Source organism: Limanda limanda, chromosome 15, assembly GCF_963576545.1.
Source record: "Limanda limanda chromosome 15, fLimLim1.1, whole genome shotgun sequence".
NCBI classification, from domain to species: domain Eukaryota; kingdom Metazoa; phylum Chordata; class Actinopteri; order Pleuronectiformes; family Pleuronectidae; genus Limanda; species Limanda limanda.
The window spans coordinates 2,659,513-2,670,709 of record NC_083650.1 but is presented as its reverse complement, the minus strand read 5'-3'; the positions used below and the strand labels follow the sequence as shown (position 1 = coordinate 2,670,709).

At 42.7% G+C, this 11,197-nt stretch overlaps 1 protein-coding gene across 1 annotated transcript; it reads left to right on the top strand.

Moving 5' to 3' along the window:
• The first annotated feature begins 9,949 nt into the window (after positions 1–9,949).
• LOC133020968 (coiled-coil domain-containing protein 42-like) lies at positions 9,950–10,924 on the top strand. Its single transcript, XM_061087740.1, has one exon. It carries the CDS (start codon positions 9,950–9,952, stop codon positions 10,922–10,924), a length of 975 nt encoding a protein of 324 aa, XP_060943723.1.
• Positions 10,925–11,197: the final 273 nt, after the last annotated feature.

The following is an 11,197-nucleotide window of genomic DNA, read 5'->3' as shown; positions in this document are numbered from 1 at the left end:
CTTCCCTCTTTCCGCTCTCGCTCTTCTTCTTCTGATTTCTACCTGCAGTAGATTACGCTCCACCACGTTGTACTGACACCCAGCGGTCAGTAAAGATACTACAGCCGAATTAGATATTATCTTGTGGGCACAAGATATTTATTTTAAGAAGAGGTTTCTGTTTTAATAACTCAACTGCAAACAGACACCATATTAATACCATAAATGCTGGAGAATCAGCTTATCTAGTTCTATTTCTGGTTTCCCTTTTTTTTATAACTATCAACTGCATCTGATGATAGAAGAACAATGAAATTAACTTTCTGCAAACTAATGTGAAAATAAGTTTTAGTCTTCTAATATAACAGTGACAGAAATAAACCTTTTATAAACAGTCTATAATATAAACCGGGATAAAATCGTATTTTTTATGTTAATTCTCCATAATGGTTTTCACTGAGATTCAAATCTACACTTGTGCTCTGCTGGCATCTTGTGGACATTTCCTGTCATTGAACATGAGAAGCTGTAAAAAATCAGGGGAGCTCAGCAGGTGACACGACAACACAAGACAGATTAATAATACAGATTAGTGAGTGTTAACGCACATCAAAGTGCACCATGACCTCACTAAACACAAAGAAATAACACAAAACTATCAAAAGAGTGACGTAAAACACTTACGAGGAGACAAAAATGTGTGTGTGTGTGTGAATGGTAACATCACTACTCTCTCGTACACATTTTCCCTTTTCCCCCTATCGAACATAAACACACACTACACTCGTCAGGACCCTCAATCACAATAATTAGATCAATTCTGCACACAGTAAAATCAGTGTCAGTAAAACAAAACGTTTGCAGTTTGACATCTGAAGTTCAAACATTCTGAAACAGAACTTTGGTAACACACAGACACACACACACACACAAACAGACACACACACCTGGGAGTGGTTTGGAGGGGAAAGAAAAGGGATGGAACAAACAAGGAGGAAAATCAATACCTGAACTACTGTGGCCTGGAGTAGTTAGTGGTAACAGCAGAGGGCTGAGAGGGATGGATGGACTCACACACACACACACACACACACACACACACACACACACACACACACACACACACACACACACACACACACACACGCACACACACACACACACACAAAGGAAGACAGATAGTGAAGCAGGTTGTCTGTAAGGTCAACAGCTCTTGTCAAGGAACCAGAGATAAAGCCAGAGTAAGAAATAAAGAAATATGGCTCCTGATTCTCCCCCTATCATCGCCATCATAAGCCTGAGAGACGAGATGAGAAGCGTGTGTCCTGAGTCGTTTCTTCTCACTCTCACTGATTTGAGCTCTGTGATGATAACAGGTGCAGTGAGGAGAGGGATGTGGAGACTGAAGGACCTGGAGAGAGGTGCAATCACCACGAGTACCGGCCGGAGACCAGGAGGACGCCGCGGCCTTTTGTCAACACACAATCAATCAATCAGTCAATCAATCAAGTGCAAGTGTCTCAGACAACCAGAGCTCAGGACAAACAAGAGGAGGATTTATTACACGGTTCTGTTTTTGTGGCAGATTTCAAGACCCCAACGTGAAGCAGGGGGTGAGTCATCGCTGTTGGGATGTGACGAGAGTGTCAATATGTTGTCTGTGTGTGTGTGTGTTGGGGGGGGACGGGGGGGGACAAGTTGTCGAACAGAGTTATCTTCACACCACTGATCTTTATTTTGGATGCTGGGAGACGTCTCCTCTCGATGATTCAGTTTGATTCAATCAGTTTCTCAGCAGGACTCTGAGTTTGTCACAGCACGAACCTGCAGAGTTGTTAGGCCCCATAGACTTTTAAGAAAACACACACACACACACACAAGTGTCAAATCACTACCAAATAAAGCACAAACACACAGATTTAAATATACCAACCGACACACACAAACACACACACAATCTGGTGTGGAAGAAGCTACCCTGGCAATTTGCTGGTGAGTCCCGCTGACATTTGTGTGTCGTCTGCAGGTCCCGGACGACAATTACACTTGGAGGCATTTCAGCCGTTATCTGAGAGCAACATATGCACAGAGACGGCAGCAGTGGAACCCAGAAACCCAGACCTGCCTCTTAGGAGCACAACTTCCCTCAGCTTCACTCTGTCTGCTGGGAAAGGATCAAACTGGTTTATTATTTCTTCTCCTCCAGCCGAACACAAAATTACTCATCACACACTCGGCCTCTCCCTGGATGAGTGTGTTTGAAGACACAGACGACCTCTGTGACCTTCCTTCCCCTCCTCCCTCTGTCGGTCAGAATGAGAAGAAAATCTACTGAACATTTTCATTTCCCCTAACATTACTCTGTCACACACACACACACACACACACACACACACACACACACACACACACACACACACACACACACACACACACACACACACACACACACACACACACACACACACACACACACACACACACACACACACACACACACAGAAGAGCTTCAGAAAGAAATGGAATATTTAATAATGGGTTGGGGCAAATACTCTGTGAATATTTCGGTTAAATGTCGTTATTGACACAGTAAATGCGAACATGTGTGTGTGAGTGTGTGCGTGTGTGTGTTTGTGTGTTTGTGTGTTTTATGACTGCGTATTTGCTCTAAACCCTACTGGGTCTGTTTCCGTATCTCAACTAATTTGTGTTTTTACTGCACACTAACGGCCTATTATGAAACACACACACACACATAGTCACAGCAGTGGTGGTGTGTGTGAAGATGTGTGTGTGTGTGTGTGTCTGTGTGTGTGTGTGTTTGCGCTTGTGTGTGTGTGTGGGGGAATGTGTGTTTGCGCGTGTCAACTTATCAGAAGAGTTTCTTTCAAATCATCAGTTTCAAGCAGTGAGGACAGATTAGTTTTAACCTAATAAATACGAAATGAGACAAACTCTTTCAATCAGCACTGAACATTTCCAACGAGGCAACAATTACCTCAGAACAGCTTCCTGTTTTCTAATGCACAGATTACAAACCCAGGGCTCGGATGAAACGTTCAATTATCTTCACAATGTATAGATGTGTGAGGGAAATGTAAACAGGGCAGTTGTCGCCTGATAACGAGTTTGATGTTCTTTAGTAATTATACTTTAATTGATTTGTCTGGAAAACAGCTTCACTAGAGAAGGTTGGTTTTAGACTACTGGGAGGATTTTAATTTGAAAAGCTGGGTTTGTTCATCTCTGGTTAATGAAAACAAACAAACTGTGAGAGAAAGAAAGAGAAAGTGCGTTAGAGGAGAACATCAATACCTCTTGTTAGTGTAACGGTTGAGAAACAAGAGGAAAACAAGACAGAAAGAAAGTTTCTACCAGCTTCTAAAACTCCTAAACACATTTATTTGTACGTACTCTTATCCCAAAGTACTTTCTCCCCAGTGGAATTAATAAAGTTTGAAATTAATTGACTTTACTTGCAGGTCTCTATACAGGCACAGAAATCCAAACCTGGCAATCCGACGTCAATAAAGTCACAGAAACATCTGTAAAACTGAAAAATATCACGTTAAACAAACATCACATACGTGCTCGTTAGTGAGACCCACTGGAACTTCAGTCCGACCCAGATCTGTTTCTCTCTCTCCTGTTGAAACCTCCCGACTCCAGCTCTGCTCTGTATTAAATATTGTTTCCGTGGGTTCACACAGACCACAAAGCAACTTCATACAAAGTTCATGAAAGGATGCAATTAGATGTGAATTTGCCTGGAGCGACGAGAATTGTATGGGAAGAAGCATCTGTGCAACTTGACTGAGTCACAACCGGAGCAAAGAGTCTGATCTGAATCTGCTTCGTACAGAGACGAGATGGATGAGGGACGACGAGCTGCAGCCACGACGTGTTTTAAAATCCAGTTTCAGCCTCTTGTTATCTTTAATAAAAAAAAGTGATGAAATGTCAGCCAGAGTTATACACTTGTTTTTGAAGTTAAAACCTCTCGTTCCCTTGTTTGTCTCTGAGCTTATTGTGATGACGTGACAAACTCTGTTGGGTTCTGAAGGATTATTCCCCCCCCCGTTCCCCAGGCGGGTGTCAGGTGAGCGACGCTAAGCAGAGTGTTATTTAATCCACACGCTGATATGAAAGTGCTCGACATGAGCACAATGAAATAATGATGAAACAGAAACTCTGACAAAAATAAATTGGTGCTCGGTGTTTGGTGCAAAAAGGATTATTGAGCTCAGGCAATTTTTCACTTAGCAGAATAAATGACTTTGTTCTGAGGCAGGAAGTGAAGAAGAAATTAATCTTGATTTTACCACCTGCAGAAAAAGAGCAGCAGGGAAATGAATGAAGCTGAAATCAAATACGGAACAAAGTGCTTTTATAAAAAAGTCTAAAATATGACCATGAATAAAATAAAAATAAAGCTAAAGTAGTCAAAATCTCACCAATGAGCTGCATTGTAAAAAACATTAATCTTAAAAATTGGAATTGCTTTCTGAAATTGGTGCTACAGTGTAATAAAAGTTAAATCAGGATTTAGATATTTCTGTAAAATAACTGATAAGGGACCAAGTGCTTTGTGTGCCAACTCCCTGAAGGCAAACTTTAGATTATGTGTTCAAGGGCCGAAAGCATGTTGTGTGAGGTCACTGTGATCTTGACCTTTGACCGCACAAATCTAATCAGTCAATCTGTGAGTTTAAGTGACTATTTGTGCCAAATTTGAAAAATCTCTGAAGGCATTCTTAAAATAACACGTTCACTAGGCTTCAAAGACCAGTTTGACCTCTGACGTCTCATCAGTGCAGTTTGAGTCCAACTTCACAGTTGAAGAAATTCCCTCAAAGCTCCAAAACAACACAAACAATAAACAACACGACTCATTTCGTGAGATGAAAAACTGTAGGCTGCAAAGATGAAGTTGTGATCCAAACGTTTGAAGAGGAGTGAAATGAAGAGGAGAAATAAAAACCTGTTCTCTTCATCCAGTGTGTGCTCAGTCCATCAGTCTGCTCTGTCAGCCTTTCACCAAATCACCCGTTCAATCACATCTCTTCATGACAACGTTCATCACTCCAGATCAAGACCAAAAGATCCACACTCCACAAAGTGTGTATTTAATAACACATAGACAAAAGCAGAGAAGTGTATTAGGTCGTGTAGGTCTAAGACCCTCTAATCACCTATTATCAAATGGTTTTCATGTTTCTGTGCGGTCTGAAATGAATCTCCTCTTTAAGTGCTGCTGTACAGTCGGGTGAAAAGCTCGCTGTGCTGCTGCAGAGAATCAATGTCTGGTTTCCTAAGATGTGCTGCTGCATTGATTTCAGCTGCTGAGAGTCCACCTGGGATCACCTGCATTCTGTTTCCTTCTAAAAATAAGAAGCAGCTTGAGATTATGTTTCCCATCGGCAGACCGAGAACTAACCACAACACCTGAGCTGTGTTTTCAAGGTGATGAGAAGAACATGTGATGACTCCGTCCAACAACAGAGTTAAAGACCAACACAGGAATTTTATGATCTGTTTATGTTTCTGATAAGTTTAAATGAGGTATTTGATGATATAAAAACAGGGTGAAAGTCATTATTCTATTCTATTCTTATATTTATATATATAGATATAGAAATAATACAAACTAATATTCAGACAGGTACAATTCATGACAACACAACATATGAGGCAAAACACAGCAAGTAAAAACCCACAAAGACTAAGCGCAGGCAGCAGCATGTGATGTGCACAGATCATTCTTCAGCTGATCAGTAAAACAACAATTTACTCCTCGTATCTGAATTGGCAACAGATTCTTTAGATGCTGTCACAGTGACTCGGTTGTGTGTCATTATCAGAGTGAATGTTTCTGATTGTGTGTATTTGTGTTGTGATATTTGTGTTTCTCTTGATGATCTCAGCTCGTGCACTTTGGCGTCTGCCTCTGGACGCTGTGCTGCCGGACGATGTAAGGTAAAAACATTGTAAGTGTTTGTTACAAGGAACAAGAATAGCACATCTCTCTGCTCTGGGCCTTGAGAGCAGCGGGATAGTTTTTTCTTTTTGTCTTGTTGACAGAGAAGTAGACATCTGTTATGTTTGTTAGTCTTTTTTTTTGGGGGGGGGGGGGGGGGGGATCACAAGCAAGAGCACTGTCCCACTCAGTGTCTCTGATACGACTGAACCCTTGTTTCCATTAACAACACCAGTCGCTAACAGCCCCTAAACCAGGCCGGGGAATCAGCAGCGTGTGTGCCAGTGTGAAAATACTTTCCTTTCAGTGTGTGGGACTCGAGAGAAACAGGAACCAGCAGCTTCAGGGACCTTTTCCATTACGGCTATAATAGGGCAGGACAGAGATGCTGGTTAATGAGCCAGTGGACAGCAGGCACAGATCCCCAGCCTCTACCCAGAGCCCTTTTGTTTTCACCGACGCTAACCGTTGAGCAAACTGACAGCGGGGGTTCATTTCTCACGCGGAGGAGGAGGCGCCGTGAACAGGAGCATCTATTGAACAGTTCTGTTGTTTGATGGTTGTTTCATGTAAATCTGAATTCTTGGCAGAGGGAAATAGTGTTTATCACTGCTTGTGATGCAGAAATAACAAGGATGGATTCCGACCTGGACGCGTCTCGTTCAGCGTCTGTCCGGACAATTGGCTCCAGACTGTCTCCGGACAAATGAAGGATACAGGAGGATATTGTTCAAAACTGACGTGTCCAAAACAACAGGATTGGAGCAGCAGGGGGCAGGACATGAAGTATTCTGCTCTTATCACCATAAGCTCTGGAATTTAGACGCTTTTAGTCAATCTACAAAATGTATGGTTCCTCTTTTTCATCCTGAGATATTTGTGTTCTTTGTGGTTTCATTTTTGCAGTTTTAAGATTAAGATTAAGATACATTTATTTGTCCCAAACACATGCACAGACATGCACAAGCACATTCATGCAAGGAGGGAAATTTAACCTCTGCTTTTAACCCATCTGGTGCAGGACACACAGAGCAGTGGGCAGCCAGTGTATGGCGCCCGGGGAGCAGATGTTGGGGGAGTAAGGTGCCTTGCTCAGGGGCACTAGACAGGGTAAGGAGAATCCTCTTGGATTTTTGGACAGATCAATCCAGGTTCGTCTTTTTCTTGTTTCTCTGTTTCTCCGAGTCGAACCAGACACCTTTTCTGCCCACAGTCCAAGTTTCTGCCACTAGTCCATCGCCTCTTTTAAATCTGTCATCAACGCACACATGTTATTCCATTCTGTTTGTTTGTGGTTATGGCGTTTAACCGGGCCGGGCTCCGACAGGCACTTTCAGATACAAGCAGTAATGTATTGTTCATGGCGCGAGGCCTCGGGCAGACAAAATGATGGATTGAGCCGTTCTGTTTTCTTCTCACAATCCGTCTTCAAAGAGACCAATCGATCTGGAACCGAGGAGAAGGGAGAATGGGAGAAATCACAAAAATAGACTTTCTTTATGGCGATTTGATTCTGTGATGTGTTATTTTGTCAGGAGCGTTTTTTTTTAGACTGAAATCAAAGTTTAGCCTTTGGAGCAGAAAAGAGCAGAGGCCTGATGTATGTATGAATTTTTAGAGGTATGTGTGTGTGTGAGTCACGGCGGCTTGTGTGTGAGCAAATAATTGTCATGCCATCAATCTTCCAATATTCTTATTAACTCCTTGTGTTTTAAAGTTGATTTAGTTGATTTCTACAAAGCAGTTCCAGCTCAGCTTCTTTCTCTCTCGTATGAACGGCAGCTTCTGATACAGTAGAGATTCTATTTGGCATTTTCTCGCCTGGAGTTATCTCTGTTGAATAAGAGCTCTGTATCTGTCAGCGTGATTGACAGCTCACATAAACTAAACGTGAGCCCTCTGAGCGTTTACCACTTGTTCGGTGTGACAGTAATTATGCTCACACTTCGCCTGCTCCCCCCCTGGTGGCTGCTGAGGTCTCTGTGCATCTGTAATAATCTGTGAAGTATAAAACATCTGTGGCTCCAGGCACTCCAACCTCTGCTCACACTTCCCCGGGATCACGTTTCATTTGAAGGGTGTGTGTCGACATCTGTGAAATCTCATTCAGCTTCATTTTATTTTATTCTCTGTTGATAGAGTTTGTGTTCTGTTGAATCCACTGTGGAAATGACTCATCAGGGAAAAGTAAAACACACACAATGTGCAAATACGATAATAAAACCTGACTGATTTTAAGGGCCAATGCTGGTTCCAATATAAGGAGTAAAGAAATGATAAAAAAAAATATATATATATCACACAATATCTCTATTTTAAAAACTAAGCTGTCATTGTGTCCTCCATATTATACCAAAAAAAAAGAAAAAGACCAGTGTCACATACAGTATGAATTAGATAAAGACAGTTTATCACAAACTGTAAATACAAATCAGTTTATTATGCATAATAACAATGTACAAACTCATTAATATAGGTAACAATGCTATTTATGCAGCATGACACTAGAACCAAACATGGATGTGGATGTTTAAATGTTGTTTTCATCAAAGTTACAGCTGCTAGTGTTACTACTACCCTACTACTACTTGATTTTCAGTTTTAATCCACAATTATTTTCGATTTACAAGAAACAAGGTGTTGTTTAATTTAATTTAAAATCAAACTAGATTAGAGAGAAATGACGTTAAACCTGAGATTAAACCTCAACGGCCATATCTCCAGAATCCAACACCCATGCTCAGTCAGATATACAACCAGTGGCACACACACACACACACACACACACACACACACACACACACGCACACACACACACACACACACTGATCAGGTAGAGCTGCAGTAAAATTCATCACCTCTTGAGGGCAGAATGACTCCACATTAAACTGAGAGAAAAAATAGAAAATCCACATTTCACTCTTTTCCTCGTCACTCTCATTCCACCTGATTTCTTCTTCTTCTTCTTTTTTATTACCTACCTTCGACCTGCATCTATTGTTCTTTTTCTTTCCTCGCTGCTTTCTTGCAGTTGACCTCTCCATTGTTCCTCTCTCTCTCTCTCTCTCTCTCTCTCTCTCTCTCTCTCTCTCTCTCTCTCTCTCTCTCTCTCTCTCTCTCTCTCTCTCTCTCTCTCTCTCTCTCTCTCTGTGGTGTGCCAGCTAACAGTGTCACAGGCTTCAGTGCTTTACCAATTCCATCAAAAAGCTATTTAACAAACCGCAGACCCGGGCAGCCGTGCCTGCAATGCCTCCACTACGCCTCCATTTCTAATCTCTCCCTACTACACCCCTCAACTCTCTCTTTCTTTCAATCTGTCTCCCTTTTCCTTTTCCTACCTCTCGCTCATCCCTTCTTCTTGTATGCGGCGTCTCTATTTCTTCATCTATCTTCCTGTGTTTTATTCGCTTGTCTCTATCTACCTCCTACTCGTCCCTCTGCTCCCTCTTCTCCCCGTTTATCTCCACGCCGCTCACTCCCTCTCGCCGTCAATTCAATCAATTTTAATCTGCTGCCTCGAGGAGGAAGAAACACGTGTTTTCCAACCGATGTCCCATCAATTCAGGACAAACTTTAATAAACACTGCTAACGTTCTATTCTGTTGATAAAAATGCAGTGTCTGCTCATTAGAAGGTTTATTGCTTGACGTGTAGACTCTTTATGTACAAGTAATGTTCTCAGAAAAATGTTGGGCAAGTCATGTTTTAATTGCTATGATATAGTTGCTTTGATCTCTGAAGACATCACATTCCCTTGTGCTATATATATATACAGTAGAAACCTTTGATCTAATCTTTATGAAACAAAGAAGAAGAAGCAATAGAAGGTGGATTAGCACCTTGTCTTTGGTTGCCACCTGCCTATATACCTAACATAGAAGAAGATCAACCGTTGGTGTTGAGTAGCCACCATTTAACTCATGATCCCAACAGGTGAGAATAAAACTCAACATGAACGTAAGCTGCAGAAAAAACATCTGGAAACACGAGAGGATGTCTCCGCTAGAAGAACCAGTTGACAAACCCAGCTCGGACAGGATAATGCTCACAACGGCTCACCTGTGCAAGTTCCGAGGGGACAGGCCCAGACCTGAGTCGCCTCGTACGTGGTGGCAGTCGGCCATGTTCAAACCCCTGATGAAAGCAAGATGTCACCTGGATGATGCAAAGGATAATCTACGGAAGACTAGACGGAAGGATCAGCAGCGGAAAGAAACGATACGTGAGCGCAGATTGATGTTGGAGCATTTGCAAAAGCACATAGACGAGCTGCAGAAGGAGAACCACAAAACCAAGGAGTTGAACTCGAGCTACGGTCTGTTTCTAAAAGAGGAAGAAGTACAGAGAACTTGTGATGAAGCAGAGAGGGAGGGGAAGGAGGCTCTTCAGAAGGAGGACCGGTTGGAGAAGTTGAAGGAGGAGACGGAGGAACTGGTGATAACGAAAGAGAACCTGGACTTTCAGCTCGAGACGTACAATGTGTACGGGAAGGTCATGGAGAAGATACAGAAAATGACTAAGTTCAAGGATGCAGAGTTGCTAGCGGACAATTTCCAAAGTCAGCTCCTCATGAGGGAGCAGCTCTATCTGAGGGAGTGTGAGGCCGAGGAGCAGGTCGACCAGCAGGAGATAGCCGTGGCAGCCGTCAAGAACCAGAGCAACCTGATGCACCTGCAGAAGAGGAATCGACTGATCGAGCTCCAGACCAAGCTGAAGAACTTGCTCGCTGAAGTTGAGGTCTGGGAAACCAAGTGGAGCGACATTCAAAAGGCTTCTGCGAATAAAACTCTGAGACTGGCCCAGGCTAAGATGGTGATTCTCGACCTGTATGAAAAGACAGGCGGCAAATTAAAGGCAGGAGGTGTCGGTGTGAACGACACAAACAAACAGCTGGACAAGATCCAGCTGTACATCCTGGAACAAGATGAGGTAATGGAGCGACTTCAGGGAGATCAGTCCATTACCTGACCCCAAATCCCACCACTGACCCCTTACCTCCCCCTGCTCTCTCTCCTCACCTCACCTCATACACCTCACCCTCGAAAATCACCACCAACCAAAGACGGCAGCACATTATCTCCGAGGCCACTGCAGCCTAATGGAAGAGAAGAAAGAGCGAAACCAGCAGCTTCTCCTTGTTGTGAGGCGACTTGTTCTCCTGTGTCTGCTTCCTCTAAGTGCTTGAGTTTCCACCCACACTTGTAAGATGCAACCTGTACAAATATTGTCAATAAAAACTTA

Excerpts from the sequence above, each read along its gene's own strand:
- LOC133020968 (XM_061087740.1), top strand. The coding sequence starts at position 9,950 with ATGTCTCCGCTAGAAGAACCAGTTGACAAACCCAGCTCGGACAGGATA.